This window comes from Gossypium hirsutum, chromosome A08 (assembly GCF_007990345.1).
Source record: "Gossypium hirsutum isolate 1008001.06 chromosome A08, Gossypium_hirsutum_v2.1, whole genome shotgun sequence".
NCBI lineage: Eukaryota > Viridiplantae > Streptophyta > Magnoliopsida > Malvales > Malvaceae > Gossypium > Gossypium hirsutum.
In genome coordinates, this window is record NC_053431.1 from 121,814,484 (window position 1) to 121,837,692 (window position 23,209).

Consider the following 23,209-nt stretch of genomic DNA (forward strand, 5'->3'; position numbering starts at 1 on the left):
CTACTCTTAAATAAGGACTTTTGCCCCAGTGAAATAAGCACATCATACTTGAATTAATATCCTAAAAATATTAAAGTAAGAAATAGCATACATAATTGAGAACAAGAATCAAGTATTTATCATATAATTTAGAAAATCAAATAATAAGATCCATCATAGGTTTCATCTTAGGTATCTAGGGAATTTAGTTTATAATTTGGAAGGGAAACATCTCAAAATTAGAATAACAACAAGACATAAGAAACACAATAAAACTTCGAAAGAAATTTGACTGGAGATCTTCAACTTAAAAGAGATTTGCTTCTAAGTTAATTCCGACGGTGTTCTTCGAGTAATTTCTTCGTTCTACTCTGCATCCTCCCTTTAGTCCTCTTCTAATGTGTATTTATAAACTTTAAAATGCTCAGAAACCCTAAAAATTGGGTTTTTTTGTGTAAAAAAAGAAGCAGGGTTCGAAATCGACACGGGCTGGCACATGGACTTGTGGCTAGCCTATATGGCTCACACGGGCATGTGCTCAACCTGTGTGAAAATGCCCAGGCCGTGTGGTTCCTGAAAATAGCTTTTTTTGTCTGATTTTGGCTCGTTATTCGCTCATTTCACTTCCCTATGCTTACCTAAGTATAGAAACATAAGTTTAAAGGATTAGGAGCATTAAATTCACTAATTCACATAATAAATCATCAAAAAACATGCCAAGCATGGACTAAAACATGTTACTTTTATGGTTTATCTTATGGATTACTGGCTAAACCCCTCACTACTTTATTAAAAAAAGATGTTGCTTGGTAATGGATAGTGTTGGAACAGACTACTTTTGATTAGCTCAAAGAAGTTATTTGTCAGACTCTAGTCCTAGCCTTGCCAAATTTTTAAGAGACTTTTTGTGTGGAAACGAATGATAGTGGCCAAGAGGTCGGGGCAGTTTTGCAGCAGAACGAGAGGCCAGTAGCATATTTCAGCGAAGCCTTAGTCGTCAAGTATCAAGCTTTGTCTATCTATGACAAAGAAATGATAGCAATGCTTTTAGGAGTCAATAAATGGCATACTTATCTTGTTGGAAGACATTTCTTAATAAAAACTGATCACCAGAGCTTGAAGTTTTTATCCGAACAGCAAGAAATTACACCTTACTAGTAGAAGTGGGTTGCTAAGATGCTGGGGTACGATTTCTCGATTTCATATCAAAAAAGGGCTTAGAATACAGTTGCAGATGTTTTGTCCAGGAAACCTCATGAACACAAACACCAATTCTTCCAATGTGAGGGGAGTCTTGACTCTTCTTGGTCTGAGGTATGGGATCGCATTGTTGCTTCATATGAAACAGATAATAAGCTGCACCAGTTGTGTCAAGATGTTCAAGTGCAGCCCCAGTTGCATCCCAAGTATTCTTGGCACGGTATGTTCCTTCGCAGACTGGGCAAGATTGTGGTTGAGAATGATGTTCAGACACATATTCGGTCTTTTTCATGATAGTTCCTTGGAGGTCATTCTGGCATCCATGCTACTTGGCATAGGATCTCTGCGTTGCTCTATTAGAAGGCTTTTTTAAAGATGTTAAGCGATGGGTGTGGGAGTGTGTTGTTTGCCAGCGTCGCAAAACTGATAATTCTGCTTCACCAGGGCTTTTGCAATCTCTACCTATACCTGATCGAGCTTGGACTATCATCAGCATGGATTTCATTGAGGGTCTGCCTCTATCACAGGTGGCTATAGTAGACCGTACTTTGCAACACCAAGAAGTCATGTGCAAAGTTTTGAAATTTCATCTCACTTGCGCTCAGGGTCGGATGAAACAAATGGCTGACAAGAGGTAATCGGAACTAGAATTTCAGGTGGGGGATTTGGTATATTTGAAGTTACAACCATATTGACAACACTCTTTGCGCAAGTTTAAGAACCAGAAATTGTCATCCAAGTATTTTGGTCCTTTTTCCAGTGGAGGCTCGTGTCGTACAGGTTGTTTACAAGCTGTTACCATCATCTTCTGCTTGCATCCATTCTACCTTCTATGTTTCTCAATTGAAGAAGTATATTGGCTCTGCGGTGAGTGCCTTTAATTTTCCACCAGTGGGGTTTGATGGGGCTCTTCTCAAGACACCGATTTGAGTATTGAATAGACGCTTGGTCAAGCAAGGTAACCATGCTATTGTGGAGGTTCTCGTCGAGTGGGCTAACACATTTCCTGAGGATTCAACTTGGGAAAATTTGCACGATCTTCAACGTTGATTTCCTACTTTTAATCCTTGAAGACAATGATCCTGTTTCAACGGTCCTTTTTCATTTCCATATTTCTGTTATTGTTGTTCTTATTCTAGTTATATGGTGCATTTTTGCACCATGTTTGGTTAGAGGGAATGGCTCTTACATTCCCTCATTATTCTTTGACGAATAGTAATGTTTTTGTTTGGTTCACCTTTTCTTTATTCGGTCGTATTACTTAAAGCGCTTCTATTCCCTCAAACGCGTAATAGGGATTCAGGGCACGTTTGGTTCGCTGTAATGGAATAGAGGCGTAATGGAATAGAGACGTAATGGAATAGAGGCGTAATGGAATAGAGGCGTAATAGCAATTCAATTGTTTGGTTGAATGTAATGGAATAGAGGCGTAATAGTATTCTTGTGTTTGGTTGAATGGAATAGAGGCGTAATAGCAGAAGGAAAAAAACTAAAATGACTAGAATACCCTTAGTAGAATTTTTTTAGGTAGATGATTTATTGTTATTGTTATTAAATTTTAATAAGATTATTAATATAAATAATAAATAATTTAATAATAATTTAAAATAATTATTATTAAATATAATTTAATAAAAAATATATAATTTAATAAAATTCTTAATATAATCATTCTTATATTAATTTACTAAAATCATAATATATAATAATATAAAAAATATTTAATCTCATTTATTATTTTTAAACCGCAATACAATGTGCTAAAACATCATTAGTGAATCAAATAATTTAATTATTCTAAAAAAAAATAGAAGTAATAAATAACTTAAAAATTATATTTTGCATAAATATAATATTCAAATATTAACAAACATAAAATTAAATTTCAGGAATAATTTTAAAATTTACCCCAAAGATTTAGTGTACTTCTTGACCTGAACTTGACAATTAAGTTTATTTTAGTACTTGTATATTTTTTGTCCACTTTAATAATTGAACTTGACAATTAGATATATTTTAATCTTTGAACTTGAAATATATAAAATTTTATTGACATAACTCTTTAATAATTGAACTTGACAATTAGATATATTTTAATCTTTGAACTTGAAATGTATAAAATTTTATTGACATAAAACTTTAAGATTGTCTCACATCATTAAATTTGGACGGAATATAAATTCATAGTCAAAATAGACCTACTTATAAAGTTAGATGCTAAAGTAGACCCCAACAACATATAAGTATCAAAATGAAACTAGCTCACAAAGCGAAACTTCTTATGAAAGATGATAAACAAATTGTGCTACTTGAAGGGAACAACACTTGGCACTGGAAAAACATTCCGTGGTTGAGGACATAAAACCTCTTAAGCATTGCGTCCAGGTTATGAGCTACTCACAGCAACACAGATCGCTGGGAAATAGTGTGCCAAATTACCTTTTGTATCTCTTCTTGGAACCACATGGACAGGGAGCATTACGGCTCATTTCTCCACTCTGTACCATATTAAACTTGGCAAGATCCAATGGTGTTGAACCCATTAGCTTTTGCACCTGCAAAAGATAAAAAAATAAAACGAATGACATTTCCAATGGGGAAAGAGAGAGATGCATAAACTAATACTTGTCATTGATATTTTAAACTGTGGGAGGGGCATATCCATGCAATCCACCATTACAAACAAAATTTTCTTGATATTTATATGATTTAATTGTTCATCACTCATCCTCCTTCATTGGGTGACTAGCAAACAAAATCTTGCAAATCTGAAACGATCCAAGCAAGAAAAAAATAGCAAACCTTCAACAGGATCAAAACCAGGAGGCAGATTTCCACTTGGGATTGGCTTTATCTGCAGAATAGAAAAGAGGAAGATGATGTAAATATTGAAAAGAAATTTCAACTGCATTTAAAAAAGAGGAGACATCGAAGGAGATCTAAACAGGTTTTATGGTCAATTACATTTTGTTTTTCTTCTTTTGCTGCCCTAGATTAGTTCATGTGTCTATATGGAGACACCTTGTCATTGACTTAAAGTAACAAAACTCTCATGCGCTAAGGCTGAAGATTGATGAAATTTAAGATCCCTTTGATATAGTATTTAATTAGTTTAATAGTAAATGAAATAGACTTGATAGAATAACAATTTTCATCACTAGCAGGTCCAATCCTTTCCTATTAAGGGATGAAGAAGAGAGAGCAATGGCAATAATAAGACTTGCTATTCGGTAATCACATCAATAAAAACTATATTTTCTTCATTTTTTTAAGAATTATGTTCATCATTGTTGAAACTTAAATATAATGGTTGGACCATTTCCTATATGCTTAAGCTTTTAGGACTATCATCACCTTATTTAACATGGTATTAGACCCAATGCGTGATCTATTCTTCCTGCCTAACCCTATGTGGGGTCAACCACCCCTTGTGAGGTTGTCCGTGTATAGGCCCTTGTTGAGAAACACATAAAGGGGAGTGTTATTTGGTATTATATCACATCTAATAAATCTCATGTTTCTTGTGACCTTATATCCAAGTTGAGCCCCTCACCTATTGGCAATTGGTTTTAGGTTGGATGCTTAACAATCACACAAGAAACTTTCCTTTTTCTTTTATTTCTTCAATTCAAGAGCAGGAGAGGACCATGGTCATATTAATACTTGCCTTTGGAAATCATATTTTTAAATGACAACAGAAGCAGCAACAAAACTACTCAAATAATAGGGAACTTTACCTTACGTTAAGGCCTAGATTTAAATTATACTTAAAAGATAAAAGATATTAGCATAAACCATGCACATCGTGACAAATGGAAATAATTTAGCATAAAAGAAGAAAGTTTCTTTGCATATTCATCTATGCTAGTTGATCAAATAGAAATAATTTAGCATGTCAGAGGACCTAACATTCTTTAGGGCCTAAGATGAAACTTAAATGATATATGATTATGCATGCCAGGACTTTTAACATTCTTTCTCCTTTTATGTTACTAAAACCTTGTCCCTCAGAGAATTTTGCTCTTTTGATCAGGTGACAGAAAGCAAATTAGATCAGTCCTAGCCTTTAGAAGGCAATTCTAACTCAATTTCAAACAATGGAATGCACTAATTTCTCGTCCCGCTGTTGTTTTCCTCTTTCTTATTATTTAACTAATGAAAACAACAAGCAATAGAGTTTTATTCAGGCAAAAAAATTCTTGTCTTCAACTGAAATTATATCATTCAATTTTCAAAGAATCCAAAGTAGGGTCTGATTTTTTCTGGTAGAAATTATGTCTATGCAAGCAAATATTTTTATGACCAAAACATTAAAACCATCGGATACTCTGTGTTAAACAAGCAACTTCTTTTGTGTTTTGCAGTGTTATTTACAATACAAAACTATCGTACATGCTTATACTTGATATGATAAAGGCAAACCCAGTTCAGTCTATCACAAATCAAACACCTAAAAACCAACCAAAATAAGAAATTCACAACAGTATCATATTGTACCAAAATCAGCAGCAGCACAATGAAAGCAGCCACAATCCAAGGCAAAGACAGACAAAGAAATGAAAAGTTCAAGATTCATACCTCAAAATCAGTCTCTAATGAAGCAGTGAATTTCAAAAGCCACAACAAAATGACAGGGAAAAAATGAAAAAAGAGACTGATACGGGGTTGCGCGCGGACCAAGATCGAGTTGCCAAGTCACGAGAAACTCCTACGAAAACCCTAAACAATTAGATCTGAAACGAAACAGAAAAATTAAAAGATTAGAACTTTGAATTTCCAGATCTGAAATAAAATCCCCAAATCAGCAAAGAATCAAATTGAGAATAGAAATAAGTGTTAGGGTTCTTGAAACCCTCAAGGAGATTGTGATTCTGCCCAATTGAACACCAAGATAGTTTTCCCCAAATTTCGACAATCTAATTTCACCCAAAAAGAGTATGGAAAAACCCTAGAAATTGGGGATTTTTGGGCTGATTCCTTAAGATAGAAAAAGGCTGAAAACACAATAAGAACAGAAAATAGATTAGATAATGATTCAGCACAAGTAGAAATAAAGAAAGAATTGACAGTAAGAAATTAAAAGATAAGTCCTAAGAAGCCTTGAAATCCCGAAAGATCTCACAACTCCCTTCAAACGGCTCTAATCTCCCCTCCAAAGAATATCAATGGCAAGAAGAAGGTTGAAGATGGCTCCCACAATCAAAAAGATTGTTAAAACAACTTCTAAAGAAAACTCAAGAGAAAATCCTTGAAGAACTCAAAGAGAATTTTCACTCAAATCAAATCTGAAATTTTTAATGTAATTGTAATGTTATGTAGGGTGGCTGGCCAAGCCATATAAATAGGCCTTTCAAATGTTTCCTAATTTAATTAGAACACTAAAACTAAAACTAAAAAAAACTCCTAATTATTTTAATATGGAAATTCGGCCAAGGGTCTTTTATTTGGGACTCTTGGACTGAATATAAAAATTTAAACTAAATAAAATAAATAAATAAAAATAAAACTTTACAACTTGGGCCACTTTGACAATTTGGCCTGATTTTCAACTAAGTATGGGTGGATTTCTTGATTGGGCTTGGAATCTTCTTATTGGGCCTTGCCCTCAAGAATTTGGGCTTTTGTGACTCGTATCATTCCCCCCTTCCTCAAAAAGATTCGTCCTCGAATCTGAAAAATCAAATGAACTCGACTTTCCTCTATCGAACGGGACTAATGGCAATTGAGTCCACTGAAAAGAATAGCCATGAGATAGTAAATAGCAACGGAAACAAGCTTGTAGTCCAATCATAAGCATAACAGAACAGGTATAACGCATGTGAATGGACAGATTCAGATTACCATGCAAACAATCTAATTTACTCACCACTGCCTCGTCAAATATTTGAAACAAAGATGGACATGTTTTAAGGCATTCAGTCGTCTCACATTGTTCCCACAAACCATGAATAAATTGCGAGTAATAAATCAAATGGTAAACATAATCGTCACAAGTAGGTATTTGAAAAGATTTACATGGTTCACAGAGTTGCATAATCATACCATGCATTAATCGACGGTCTATAGATTCACTCACACATGCATTATCAAAAACAAGAATCTTTTTATCAACCATCAAAACAGATAGATCATCAATAAATAAAATAGGACAGTCAAGCACGTTTCGATCTAAGTGTTCATCAACACGATCTTTATCACTATCCGAGGAGTACAAAAGTGTTTCAAAGGTTTCAAGCATCTTACCTCGATAAGCAAAAGAATAAGGGTCGATTTTACCTTTTTCATTTAAAACAAACCTTCGTTCATCGGGGGCATAGTGTAGTCGAATCTCCGTTGTTGAGTTAACCTTTGTCAAATGGAACTCAAACTTCATGTACAACCACATAAATTGTTTAAGGCAAGAATATAAATTGAAAACAAATTTGGCAAATTCCGTTACCTTATTCTCCAAAACAGATTTGGACAAATTCAAGGATTTTACACAAGGTAAATCAAGAGAATAACAAATCACGCTTCTTTTCGTAATGACTTTATCAACCACAATCGAAGAGTAACAATTAATCGGATCAAAATGATGGGATCTTTTAAGAACTAAGTCACCAAAAGTTTTATCAATAATTTTCAAATCTGCACTGGACTCGGTTTCTAAAATTTCCTTACCTCGCTTACCTTCGGGATCATGTAGTGTGATTTCATCTTTGCTTAAGTTGATCGTATGAAAGCGTCTTTCATTTGAGAGGTATTGAAGTTGAAAGTTATCTTTCGATCTTTCGGGAACCTGAAAAGTAGCAACACAAGAAAAATTCATATCTTGGTTAGTGGAAACATTCCTCACTAGCCTTTCCTCGTCTTTTTCTTTTGTTTCTTTTTCTAACTCATTTTCTCTTCTTTCTTCAACTTCTTTTTCAATTTTCTTTTCTGTTTCACATTCCTTTTCACTCTCAATCTCTTTTTGCTCTTTTTCATTCTCTTTTTCTTTTTCCTCACTTGTTTTAACAGAATTTCTCAGTTTGATTTGGTCCTCATGGACTTGTTCCGGAGTGAGCGGCACTAAGGTAAGTTTCTTTCCTTGATGCTTGAAAGAATACCTATTGGTACGACCATCGTGAGTGACTTTTCGATCCAGTTGCCATGGTTCTCCTAGCAACAAATGGCAGGCTTGAATAGGCATTACGTCGCACACAACTTCGTCTTGATACTTACCGATAGAAAAGGCAATGCGCACTTGTTGAGTGACCCTAAATTGGCCTTCGTTGCTAAGCCCTTGTAGTTGATAAGGTTGTGGATGCTTGGTAGTGGTTAAGCAAAGCTTTTCCACCATCGTCGTGCTGGCTATGTTCGAGCAACTTTCACCATCAATAATAACTCTACAAAGCTTACCTTGTACATGGCAGCGAGTATGAAAGAGATGTTCTCGTTGCTGCTCGCTCCTTGGTTTTGCCAAAGATGATTGTCCACGATCATGAAAATCATCATCCATTCTAGTGACACGTCGAGGGCCGCGCCTTTGGGGTTGGTTATCCCTATCTTCCTTAATTGGATCTCGATATTGATGTTTTTGATTCACTCGTACCTCATTCAAAGTAGTATTCAATGCTTGAAGTGTAGCATTTATTTGTGTGATTGCAGCAGTATGTCCATCTAACTGTTGTTGGACTTTCATAAGTGCATCATTATTATCACCTTTAGACATCTTCAAAACCTGTAAAAAATAAACACTCAACACTCAAAAATAAAAGTTAGCAAACCTCACCATTAATCACTCAAAAAGAAAATTCAAATTCTCAATGAGGTCGAATTCAATCTTGTGAGTTCTTTATCAGAGTTTATATCAACCAATTAGAGAGTGTGAACCAAACTACCAAAGAATCCTAATTTGCACTAGGATGCCAAAAACTGACGAGACACCAATTGATTCGTGTTGCACCGAGGAAGAAGTTGTGCACACGTTTAAATCCTACTAACACAAGAAACAAGAAGGTGTTAGATAATGTAAAGGAAGAATAAAGGGAAACAAATGAAAACCTACAGCTAAGAATCAATAAAAATTGCTGAAAATAGAAAACCCGAAAAACTGCGGAGTAACTTGACAACTTCGTTCGAGGTGTTCCCGATCTCCAAAAATCACGAAATTAAATCTGGAGTGTCCTTATATATTGAATTTTTGATCTGGAAATTTTGGGCACCAAATTCAACCCGCTAAATCTTTTTTAAATTTTTTATTGAATTTCGTATTTTTTTGATTTTTTTGACTTTTTTGACTGATTTTTTTGCGGGAATAATTTTTTTATATTCAATCACAGTGCCAAAAATATGTATGTAAAATTTCAGATCAATCGGACAATGTTTACCCACTCAAATGAATTTTTTTTAAACAATTTTTCTGGGTAAAACTGTCGTTTATGCTTTAAAAAATAGAGATCAGTTTAGAAATCAACCAAGAACACCCAAAACGCCCAAAATCTGATACCAAATGATACGGGGTTGCGCGCGGACCAAGATCGAGTTGCCAAGTCACGAGAAACTCCTACGAAAACCCTAAACAATTAGATCTGAAACGAAACAGAAAAATTAAAAGATTAGAACTTTGAATTTCCAGATCTGAAATAAAATCCCCAAATCAGCAAAGAATCAAATTGAGAATAGAAATAAGTGTTAGGGTTCTTGAAACCCTCAAGGAGATTGTGATTCTGCCCAATTGAACACCAAGATAGTTTTCCCCAAATTTCGACAATCTAATTTCACCCAAAAAGAGTATGGAAAAACCCTAGAAATTGGGGATTTTTGGGCTGATTCCTTAAGATAGAAAAAGGCTGAAAACACAATAAGAACAGAAAATAGATTAGATAATGATTCAGCACAAGTAGAAATAAAGAAAGAATTGACAGTAAGAAATTAAAAGATAAGTCCTAAGAAGCCTTGAAATCCCGAAAGATCTCACAACTCCCTTCAAACGGCTCTAATCTCCCCTCCAAAGAATATCAATGGCAAGAAGAAGGTTGAAGATGGCTCCCACAATCAAAAAGATTGTTAAAACAACTTCTAAAGAAAACTCAAGAGAAAATCCTTGAAGAACTCAAAGAGAATTTTCACTCAAATCAAATCTGAAATTTTTAATGTAATTGTAATGTTATGTAGGGTGGCTGGCCAAGCCATATAAATAGGCCTTTCAAATGTTTTCCTAATTTAATTAGAACACTAAAACTAAAACTAAAAAAAACTCCTAATTATTTTAATATGGAAATTCGGCCAAGGGTCTTTTATTTGGGACTCTTGGACTGAATATAAAAATTTAAACTAAATAAAATAAATAAATAAAAATAAAACTTTACAACTTGGGCCACTTTGACAATTTGGCCTGATTTTCAACTAAGTATGGGTGGATTTCTTGATTGGGCTTGGAATCTTCTTATTGGGCCTTGCCCTCAAGAATTTGGGCTTTTGTGACTCGTATCAGAGACCGAGAGAGATCAAAAACCACAACAAATGACAGGGAAAAAATGAAAAAAGAGACCGAGAGAGAGAATAGGTAAAGAAATGGGAGGAGAAATCAACGAGGACAGAAAAAGGAGAGGGTGGAGGTCGATTTGGGAGGGAGGGTAAAACAGAGACTGATTTGGGAAGACGGATGTAATAGGGCTAATCGTCGATTTGGGAAGGGAATAAAAAAGCAGAGAATTTAGGGAATAGGCGGGTAATGTAATAGGCGCGTAATACCGATTACAACGAACCAAACACCAGAATAGGTCGCGTAATCGGGGTGTAATGGAATACCTATTACACTGAACCAAACACGCTTGTTGAAAGCTTTGAATGGCCATTCCGACTATCGCCGAATAGAAATGAATAAAATTCTGCCTAAAATCTCTTTCAGACTTTCTTTGTAATTGCGTTCAAAGTTGCTTCTTTTATCACAACAATACACTTTCAGGTTAGCAGATTTTTCTTTTCAAGTTTAATTTCGTTTGGTTTCCATTCTTGCAATAATCAAGTTTTGTTTTAGACGGGTTTTGGTAATCGGTTTTCTTTAAAATTACTAAAAAAAAAAAGCTACAACTCAACTCCCAAATCTTTGTCTTTTGGGGGAGATGATGTTTCGTTTTCTCTTATGGGATACCTACGGACTAGAATTGAATTGCAGGGAGTCAATCGTAATCATCATATCGATCTCTTCCTCTTAATCCTTGTTTTATTATTTCAATTTTGCTGCTGGAGACGATAAAAATAAACTAATTAATGGAGGAGATAACTCAAATTTTGATGAATTTATATTGTCTGTAATACTCACGCATATCCCTTTTGCAATATTTGTCATTGTTTAAGTCAGAGTTTTATTCCCAAATTTCTTACTGATAACAAATTAGTTTTCATTATTGTATTTTACAGTATTTCAGATTTGGAGATATGGTGCAGCAGACGAAAATTTATTAAGAAATATATATTATAGTGCTTTGGAGCAGACACAAATTGATGTCCAGACACTAAAGGGTCAAATGGAACCAGAAGTTCTACTAGCGGGCAGTATAGACGACTCCTTTAGGTATAAATGGAGTTGGAAATAGATATAGATGTATCTGCATCCTCTTCCAAGTACAAGATGCCTCCGATTTCCTATTATTGTACTATAAATTCTAGTACTTTAGTTGGATCTACAAGTCAGTAATGTCAGTTTTCCAGCTTCAGTGTTCTTTTTTATGAGCTTGTTAACAAAATTTAGGTCAGGGTTGAAAGCTGAAATTGGAATACTCTTTCCTATGCTTATCCTTCGAGTTCTAGAGAATGTTCTCCAACCAAGTTTTCTACAGAAAATGACTATCCTTAATTTGTTGGACAAGATTGGTGGGAATTCACAGATAATCATCTATATATTTGTGAACTATGATTGTGACGTAGATTCACCAAACATATTTGAAAGGTATTCATTTCCTAATAATTGTTGACCCGGAATTTTGGTCGAACTCAAGAGTTAAAGGATCTGGTGTAGAAGACAGTGGAGAGCGCAGGGAAACCAAATTTATCAAATTATTTTCCAGTGTCGAAGAGTTTTGATTTGCAGGGAGTAAGAAAGCGTGCAAGGCTACATTATGACAGGATGCATCAGATATTTGACAACATGATTGATAAACGAATGAAGGCCAGAGCATTAGACTCAACCACCAGGAATGGTGATTTCTTGGACGTGCTTCTTGATCAATGGGAAGAAAACAGATCTATTCTGAATCGTGACACAATCAAGCCTTTGATCTAGGTCAGGGATTCAAATAACGGAACGTTTTTAGAATAACGGCCGTTATATAGCGGTAGCGCCGCCAACCGAAACCGCTATTGCTGAAAATAACGGAGGGAAGCGGATTCACACCGATAACGGTGGATAGCGGCCGCAATTTAATGGATAACGGACAATTGCGGCAATAACGGGCCGCTATTCCCGTTATTTTCCGTTTTCGTAAATTAAAAAAAAAATCAAAGTGCTGTAGATGGACATGGATGATGATTCTGGTGAATGAAATATTGAAGTGAATAGTGAAAAGTGAGAAGAAAGACTGAATAATTGTACTTCATAATAAAACAAAAGACAAGGGAATATATTCCCCCCAACCTGCAATCAAAACAAAGTAAAGTAAAAGACTGAATCTGAAAGTCGATTAAAAAAATCAAAACTCACTCACACAACACAATACAAGGCAGTACTCAGTAAGTCAGACTCACAAACTCACATTTCACAGAATCACAAGCAAACGAAAAGGCAAAATATATTTCTTCATTCTCCATATTTCGGCAAGGCAAAAAACACAACCACAGGGCACAGGCAGCAAGCAAAGCAATAGATCAAGTAAGTAGAGAAAACTAACCCAGTAAAGTACTTGCATGTCTTGAATCTGCAACATAGAGTGATTTTTTGATATTTTTATCCCTAGATCTATATTCTACACAAAAAAAGGGGGGTTAAAATGTTTTCGGCGATTTCCGACCACCGTGCACGGCGGCGCCGTCGCCGGTGATCGGCGGCTGCCACGGTGGCCGATGGCCGGATTCTGGGCAACGGCAGAGAAGAAAATAATTGAGAGAAAAAGGCAAAAAAATTATTTGAAGAATGGCTGAAATGAAGATTCTGAAAATTTTTTCATTTAAATAGGCCTTCAAAACGACGCCGTTTTGGGCAGGCCACTCTGGCACCAAAACGACGCCGTTTCGGCCTAACCCGCGCACTTACCCGACCCGTTTCCTAGGATCCGCGTGTTTTTAACAGAAGGGTTAATTGCGCTTTTAGCCCTTCCTATTTTTTATTATTTACAATCAAGCTTATTTCTTTTTTAATTTTGTCCTATAATTTATTTCGTATTTCAATTTGGTCCACCTTGAAGCTGTGCGTTTTGAAGGATGGGGATTATTTCCCATTTGATCCATTTTTGTTATTTGTGCATTCAATTTGGTCCTTTTTCTTTTTATTTATTTCAGATTTGCCGCAAATTTATGTTTTAAGTTCGATTTAGTCCCTTTTTGTTATTTTTGCTATTTTATTATTAAATTAATTAATTTAATATTACTATTACTATTATTATTTTTCCTTTTTTATTTTATTATTTATTTACTTGTTATTATTACCATATTATTAAAATTTAATTAGTTTTGCATTATTATTTCAATTATATTTCTTTTCATATTTATTTACCTAAATATTTTAAATACATTTATTTTATTATATCATTTTATTTATCTATATAGTATATCCTTTCATATTATTTTTAATTTTAAGATTTTTATTATTGTTATTATTATTATTAATACCATCATCATCATCATCATCATCATGATTATTATTATTATTATTATTATTATTATTATTATTTATTACCAGTATTATTATTATTATTAAATTTTTTTACACAATATTTATTTATTTCTATAATATTAGGTCTTTACTTTAGCTTTAAATTTTGTTTACTTTTTTGGTATTATATTGTTGATAATATAACTATATAAGTAATGAGTTGCTTATATTTCTAAATATAATTTTATGTTTCTTATATAAATAAAAATAAAGCATGCCACCACGTGAAGAGTTCCCGACTAAAGGATTGGAGGGTGCACCAAATAATGATATAGGTTGGCACTTTGGAACTCTAGTGCCAAATGCGAGAGGAAGTATCGTATGTAAACTTTGTGGTAAAGTTGTGAAAGAAGGAATAACACGACTTAAAGAGCACATTGCTCATAAAACCGGCAATGTTGCACCATGCCCTAATGTTACTGGTATGTGATACTTTATTATTATTATTAAATGTTATTGTAAATTTATCAATAAAGATTATATATAATTGATAATAATATAAAGTGTGAATTATTTTTATTTTATTAACAGGTGTCATTAGAGAAAGTATGATGAATGTACTAAAAGAAAGCAACACAAAGAAAATAGACAAAAAGAGGAGAAAAGATGAATTCTTATCTCAATTAACAGAAGAGGAGGATGAGCATGAGGGATTCATTGATGAGGTTTCTGCTATAAGGCAAGCAACTCGAGAAAGTATCCAATCACAACACGAGTGGCATAGAAGGGAAGAATTCAGACGAAGTACTGGTGGTTGGGATAACATTTATGAAGAAGGGCGATCTTCTCATGGATCAGCTAGAGAACATAATAGAGAAAGAACAAGTAAATCTATTCTAGGTGAGTCTGAGTTTACCTTAAGGGGAGCTATACCTGAATTGGTTAGAAGCAAAAGTTCAAAGCAACCAAAGGTCAATGACTCTTTTTTAAAGAGTTTTCGAAGGAAGATAGGTGAAGCGGTATCTAAATTTATAATATATGAAAGACTTCCTTTTCAATTAGCAAGCTCTCAATGGTTGTATAACTTAATTCAAGTGGCAACAGAAGTTGGACAAGGTGTAAAGCTCCCAACACCTTATGAGGTTTCAGATGTGTATTTGGAGTCAGAGTATCAACGAGTTCATGATTGGGTAAATGTACTAAAGACTCATTGGAAAGAATTGGGTGCAACTCTAATGTGTGATGGTTGGACCAACAGTTTGAATCAAATGCACATCATTAATTTCCTTGTTTATTGCAGTAAAGGAACCATTTTTTGGAAATCGGTAGATGTCTCAAGTGTCCGTAGTAGAGATGCTGAATTCTACTACCGTTTGTTAGATTCAGTTGTAGAAGAAATTGGAGAAAATTACATTGTCCAAATAGTGACTGATAATGAGGCAGCAATGAAAGCTGCTGGAAAAAAGTTAATGTTGAAAAGACAACATCTATATTGGACCTCATGTGCAGCTCACTGTTTAGATTTATGCCTTGAAGATATTGGGAAAAAGCCCAGTGTAGCAAAAGTGTTAGATGAGGCAAAGAAAGTGACTTGCTTTATATACAATCACATTTGGACTGTTGATTTGATGAAGAAGTATACACAAGGGAAACAAATACTTCGACCCGCTCTTACTCGATTTGCAACTCATTTCATTCAACTTGAAGAGATAACAAGACAAAAGCAAGGTTTGAGAGAAATGTTTAATTCAAAGGTCAGTATTTTATAATTAGTTAATATAATTACTTAAATATAGTAACCTTTAGTGATTTTATTAGTTCCAAATAATTTAAATTATATTATTTTAAAATTTTTCTTATGAATATATAGGAATTTAAAGAATCAAAATGGGGAAAGCAAAAGTCAGGGCCTGCTTATGAAGCCAAAAAAATTGTTTTGGGAAAAGATTTTTGGAAAAAAGCCAATGACCTCATAAAAGTTTATGAGCCCTTAGTAAGAGTATTGAGACTTGTGGATAGCGATGAAAAACCAACGATGGGCTTTATTTATGAGTCTATTGATAGGGCTAAACGAGCAATTCAACAAAATTGTCGATATTTCACAGAGTATGAAAAGATTATTGACAATAGATGGAATTTTATGCATTCCGACTTGCATTCAGCTGGTAAGATAAAATATTTCATATAATTAAGAACTATTTTTATATTTTATTATTTTAAGCTTTAGATTATTATTATTTGATGATATTCTTATAAATTATACTTAGGTTATTTTCTCAACCCTCAATTTCAATTTGGGGTGGAGCATTCTGAGAATGTATTAATAGAAACATTAGAAGGTACACGATCAGTAATTGAAAGATTAGAACCTTCTATGGATACTCAAGTCAGAATGGTTAATCAGGTTAGATTCAACTACTATTATTTGTAACTTAGTTAAATAATTTGAAATAGAATTTTTATTTTTATTTTTACTCTATCTTTTATTTATGCAGTTGTTATTATTTAGAGATAAACATGAGACATTCGGTACTCCACAAGCACAAAGAGCTTGGAAGCAAATGAATCCGGGTAAACAGTTAATTAAATTATTTAATTTAATTTATATTATTTAATTATATTGTACATTTTAAAGTTATTTTGAAATTTAAATAATATTATGCAGCTGAGTGGTGGATGATATATGGCACATGTGTTCCCGAATTACAAAAATTAGCAATTAAAGTGCTTAGTCAAACAACTTCAGCATCAAATTGCGAACGAAATTGGAGCACATTTAGTTATATTCACACCAAGGCAAGAAATAGGTTAAAGTATAAAAAACTTGAAAAACTAGTGTTTACCTATTATAATATGAGGCTTAAGATGAGGCATCAACAAAGAATGAGCACTGATGATATAAATGTTAGTTTTAATCCTATCAGCCTTGATTATATCTTTGAAGATGTTGATCCACTATCAGAATGGCTTCATGAGAAAGAGAATCCATTGTTAGATGGTGAAAATGCCGGTGTGTTGCCTGTGGATACCTCTGATGATGAAATGGATGTTGATCAATCGCAACAACAAATTTTGTCTCATTCAAGTTCTAGTTCAACTCCAAGTCAGAGTGGCGATGGACCCGATGGTGGTGGTTTAAGTCCAATTGATGAGGATGACGGATATAGTGGTGATAGAGGTGAAATTAGGTCTTCTAGTCAGTATGGAGGAGAATATGAGGGTGGTACCACTGGTGGACATTTTCGTGACAGATCAGAGTTTGATGGAAATATGTTTCCTGAACCTAGGAGAGATAGAAGTGAACCTAGAGCTCCATCAAAGGGAAAAGGCAAGAAGCATACTTCTATAGGCTCTTCATCTGGTAGTGGTAGGAGATCGAGTTCTAGTAACCTTGGGTATAGTGATTCATCTACTAGCACTCAAGGTTTTTATCCACCAGAACAACCTTCACATGGTTATCCACAACCATATGGTTATTATCCACCATTTCCTAATTATGGTGTGCCATACCAGCCTCAAATGTATCCTCCTCCACCAATGTATCACCCACCTCCACCTTTCATGTATCCTCCTCCTCAAATATATCCTCCATATCAATTGAATGAAAACCAAGGTGAAAATGTTGCTTTTTTTGGATATATTTTTGGACAAAGGCCAAGAGAATCAAGTCAAGAACGCTCCCAAAGTGAAGGTGAAGGATTTGATCTTCCTCGTCATTCCACTAATTGGTGAAAACTAAATCGTGCCACTATCATTATTTGTAAGGTATGTTTTTTTTAAAGAAATCCTTTGTTATTGTTCTTAATTTTGATGATATTAAAACATTTAAAATAATATATATCTTTAGATAAATGAATGAAGTATATTTTATGAAAAGATAATGAAGAATCGAAGCATGTTAAATTATATATGAAAGTAGAATGAGATGAGAATAAGTGGTAGGAAATAGGAATAATTAATGAGAATCTATTTATTAATTTATCTATTCCTTTTTTCCTTTGGCAGCGTATTTATATCTTCACTATCTTCAAAGCTGTCAAGAAATATTGAAGACATCTCTCATGTATGAATTCTCAATTCTTTTATTTATAAAAACTTTCAAACTTATTAAATATGATAAATGTTTAATATTTCTTTTTTTTACTTTGTTATTAGTTAATATAACATTCTTAGAAAATTCGTAAATAAATATAAGAATAATTAATGATTATAAAAGTTGTGTTCTCATGTCATATTAATAAAGGTTCATAAGTGTTAGAAAACACTCTAAAAATCATTAAAAGTGACTTTTTATAATTATAATTATAATTACTATGTTTTACAGTAAGTTGTGCGAATTTGAAAAAAATTCACGACCGCGATACCCGCAGTGACCGCAATAGCGTCCGTTATGTCCGCGACCGCGACAAACGCGACGCGACCGAAAACGCAACCGCGACCGCAATTTAAATCCCTGATCTAGGTAAAAAAATTTGTTTCAATGGAATCTTCTAATGTGTTTATCATGTTAAATTTCTCATAGAAGTATCCTTCATTAGATGTAAAATCTTCTATGAGTTTGATTCAAAATTTGAAAGAGGAATGTTGGTCAATATAGGAATTAACTCAAGTACCAGTTATCAATTGAGCTATCAGAGCATGCTTTAGCATTTTTCTAATATGTGCGTGTGATCATACCTGTTTAAAAACAATAATTAATTTATTTCTAATTGTTGCACTATAGTGAAATGAATTAGAAATCATATAATTAATCTGTATGTGAAATCTCATATGAAAATGGAACCTTTCTCTCAAATTTTGTAAAAATCATGAAGGTCAATATAAAAATTAATCCGAACATCTGTCTTTAGAGATTTTCCCAGAGCTTGCTTTAGCTTCTTTCTAATGTAAACAAATATTTTAATTTCTCATGTTGTTTTATTTCTTAATGTTTCGTACTTTATACAATGTATTAAAACTCTTATAATTCCATCAGATATTTGCAGGGTTGTCAATGGCCTCCTAAAGACTTCTCTAAGGCCACCATCTGGTTCAACCACAACTTTGTCTACAGTCCAGGATATTTTTCTCCGACATGAATTAGTGCAGTGCTTGGTTAGCATCATTAAGTCAATGGGAGCTTGGATGGATCAACAACTGAAGATAGGTGATTTTGACTTGCCTAGGAGCTTCGAGAGTGACACTTCATTAGAGAGACCTTCAACCTCGATTGTATAAGATGGAGTTGTCCCTGATTGTGAGTTGCATCCATAAATGAATTTTGAATTGTCAGATACTGCTACGGTTGAGCAACACCGGGCTTACAAGATTGAACTCCAAGTGAGTAATCTCTTTATGTTGGGAGAAGTATGAGTGGTTCTTCAAGTAGCAGTTACTTATCTAGTACTGAAACTGTCACAGAAGGCTATCTAAATGTATCATGATAATTTGTCATATTACTATTTTCTCTTCATGTATTTTTATGTAGCTTAATTTTATGTGTAGCTCTCCTTTTCTTTACAAGCTTAGTTTTACTGACCAACTTTACTGGGTCACATGCAGAAAGGTGGCTCATTATTTAACAGGAAGCCTTTCAAAGGCATCGAGTTTCTTATAAATACCAAAAATGTTGGCAACTCTTCGAAGGAAGTGGCTGCTTTTCTGAAGAATAACACTGCTGGGCTTAGTGAAATCGTGATTGGTGATTATTTGGGTGAAAAGGAGGAATTTGCTTTGAGAGTCATGCATACTTATGTAGCTTTTTGATGTTATAATGACATGATGGAATGTTATTACAACGTTGTAACTTTTTTATGTTGTAAAATTTTATAACATATGGATTTTGACATATAAACTAATGGAATCATGTAATTTTTTATTAATATATGAATATTATGTTTGGATGTGAAATATAATTCTGAAGTTATTTATTACTTCTAATATTTTGTTTTTTTATTGTAGAATAATTAAATTATTTGTTTCACTAATGATATTTTAACATATTAAATATGTATTGCAGTATAAAAATAATAAAGTAGATTATATATTATTTTTATAGTATTATATATTATGATTTTTTAATTCATATAATAATTATATTAAAAATATTATTAAATTATATTTAGTAATAATTATGTTAAAATATGGTTAAAATATATTTTAAAATAGTTTTATTAAAATTTAATAACAATAACAATAATCATCTACCTAAACAAATCTCTGCTAAGGGTACTTTGGTCATTTAAGTCTTTTTTCTTATACTATTACAACAGCTATTCTATTCAACCAAACACAAGAATTCTATTACAGCTTTATTCCATTTCATTCAACCAAACAATTGAGTTATTGATTACAACTTTATTCCATTACAACTTTATTCAATTACAGCCTTATTCCATTACAGTGAACCAAACGTACCCTAGCATTAGCTTAAATCATTCGTTTTGCAAGAAATATTGTTTATTGAAACGGTCTGGTTTGGGCTATAGTTGCTGTTATTTGCTAGTAGGTTATTTGGTTTCCTTATATACCTGTAACTAAAAACAAAACAGTTATGAGATTTGAATCAGAATTTCAGTATTCTCTTCTTCCTTACTCTCTCAATCTTTCCCTTTTCTTCTTCCTTCTTGTTCTTTTACTGTTCCGGATCTGTTACGTGACAGGGAACTTTCATGTTTACTATAAAAGGTCAAAGGAGCAGTTAGAGTTTAGAGAAGATAAATTGAGGCTTCATAGAGAGTGGCTTAATGGGTCTTGAGTACCGCCATTGGAGGAAGCCGAGCAAGTACAAGAGGTAAACTCTATTGTTTCTTTGGGTTTGTTTTAAAGTGCAAGAAATTGGATCATGATTCGTTCTTGTATGTGTTATCTTCCGAGTTCTATTTTAATTATGTCTTTTATTGGTTGTAAGTGGAGTAGCCGCAGTAATACTAATGTGGTTGATCATTGCGAAGCATGAAGCAGGTGTGTGACCATTGGAGGGTTTCTTTTTATGCTTTTTGGCTAGTATTACAACTTGTGTTGGTGACTACTTCGGTAAGTAATCATAGGCAGTGTTTTTCGACTGTAATTACCTTATAAGCAACTTGAACTGAGTAGAACATTACTAAAATATCATTAATATGGATGACCCTACATTTACCAGAATAGTTAACTAGCCTAAAAACTTTTCTGTGAAGGATTAGTGATACATCACTTACGATTTTCTCATACAAATTTGTGTCGCAATTATGTTTGTTCCATGATTTAGTTGAAAATTTACTTTTTATGGCAGCCATCGTTGCAAATTGCAATGGACTCAAATTAATCATTTAGTTAGGTGTTGAAAGCATTAAAATAGAGTTATCTATCTACGATCATACAAATAACTGAATAAGTGAGTATTGTTATGGATTTATATTTGATACTTTGTCATTGTATCAATTTATATGGTGATAACCAATCAAATGCTACCAATTCATTAAAAACCCTCAAAAAAATACAGGAAATTAAACTCTAACCCTTCAACTAAAATTGGCAATGCACTGTTCCTATACATTAACAATGAATTAAATATAAATCTTATTATTGTTATTATCACCTTTAATATTCTGTTCTATTGTTGTTGGAGTCATAGCCTTGAGGCCCCTACCTGCATATTCATCTCTGGCCTGGGCTGATGTTTGTTAAGCAATTAAGGGATCCATTTAAGGCGGTGAGTGAGTATCACGTTTTAGCCTTTCCTGTTCATGCCTTCATGGTGCTGTCGCTTTCACCAAATAATATTACATGAGCCTCACATTGTTTGATTTATGGATTCCAATAGCAAAGGTTAGTATCTTAAGAAGTCCAAGAGTTGCAGCAATAGTAGTAGTAAATTATTTATTCTCTTTGATTTAACTCAAAAAGAGGAAACACAGTACTAGTTTTTGCAACATACAAGTATAGATATCTCAGCCTTGGGCAAGGTCGTACCTGAAAATATAATATGGTCCATACAATTTGACTTGCAATGCGATGCAACATTAGTGTTCTGAATGTAAACTAACATGCTGTTATTTTTTATTGATTGCTGCTATTGATGATATTAATAGGAGAGGCTAGTTAAAAGATAGCAAATCCAAAAACAACCCCACAAATCCTCTTTCACTGCTCTAGACCTCTTTCACTGCTTCCACAGCAGCAGGCTTCACATTATCCTTTTCTTCTTTCTTGTCCTTAACAGCACCGTTAACTTCACCTTCAATCTCAAACGCTGATACAGGGAAAGTTCTGAACAGCCCAGCAGGTGTCTTGAAAGTGATATTCCCAGTTGGTGGATCATCAACATAGATATCACTGAGTGTGATCCAAACCAGAAGCTCTTTGGTCTTCACCCCAGTGAGCTTCTTGATCTTGTTTTTCTCAACCACAGCTGTGACTTCAGTTGCATAGGAAACAAGCTTACCAATCTTGTCAAACTTGTGGGTTATGCTCTTCTTTTGTTTCAGCCACACGAAACCAGTGTCCTTCACATACCCACATTCTTCAATGCCTTTGAGGGGCAAAAGTCCTCTGGGCATGCCCATTTCCTCCAGCAGAAACTTTGATTTCTCTTGACATATCTCATCTCCATGGTAAATTTCTGAAGCTGTTGAAAGCTGAACTGCAATGCAACATGGAGCCAGAAGCATGCTACTGTCGAGACCAGCAGCTATCAAGCTCAGCTCATTTTGCTTGGCGCGCACGAATGGTTTTTGGACCAAATGAAGCAACTGACATTGCTGTTTTGTTTTGATGTAATTTAGTTCAGTTTAATTGTAACTAGCTTTAATAGTTAGCAGGATTAAGTTAGTGATTAGATAGCTGATGTAAAAGCTGATATGGCAGCTCATTTTGTATTTGACTTTAACTTACATTGGTTGTAAATTAGTGGAGGCAGTTAGATTAGTAGGTAACTGTCAAATGAACAAATTGTAACTCCTTTTTATTTCAAATTTTGAATGAAAAAAATGTCAATGTTCAGTTACAATTCTTACTGTACATTCAAGTTTCTTGCTTGCTGCTCTGCTTGTTTTCTTTTTTCTGCTTCGATTACTCTTGCTTCTGCTTGCAAATCTCTTTGTTGCTGCTGCCATTGTTCCAACAAATGGTATCAGAGCCCGAGTCTTTGAGGGGCCTTTGCTTGCATTCTGTTGATTTCAATTTAAAATCTACAGCAAAGCTTAAAACTAAAAAGGATTGAAGCACTTAAACTCAGTCTAGCAAGATGAGTTTCACTCCACCACCTCCACCAGTGTTCACTGGAGAAAACTATCACAT

General features: G+C 33.9%; 2 protein-coding genes across 2 annotated transcripts; one reads left to right on the forward strand and one right to left on the reverse strand.

Annotated features, from left to right (window-relative positions):
• The first annotated feature begins 15,030 nt into the window (after positions 1-15,030).
• Positions 15,031-18,085, forward strand: LOC107893785 (uncharacterized). The gene is made up of 6 exons (XM_016818879.2): positions 15,031-15,705; positions 15,822-16,116; positions 16,219-16,355; positions 16,447-16,522; positions 16,617-17,716; positions 17,957-18,085. Exons 1-5 carry the CDS (start codon positions 15,187-15,189, stop codon positions 17,681-17,683), a joined length of 2,094 nt encoding a protein of 697 aa, XP_016674368.2. The 5' UTR covers positions 15,031-15,186; the 3' UTR covers positions 17,684-17,716; positions 17,957-18,085.
• Positions 18,086-21,939: 3,854 nt separating this feature from the next.
• Positions 21,940-22,913, reverse strand: LOC107893805 (uncharacterized). The gene has a single exon (XM_016818899.2). It carries the CDS (start codon positions 22,579-22,581, stop codon positions 22,063-22,065), a length of 519 nt encoding a protein of 172 aa, XP_016674388.1. The 5' UTR covers positions 22,582-22,913; the 3' UTR covers positions 21,940-22,062.
• Between the last annotated feature and the right edge of the window lie 296 nt (positions 22,914-23,209).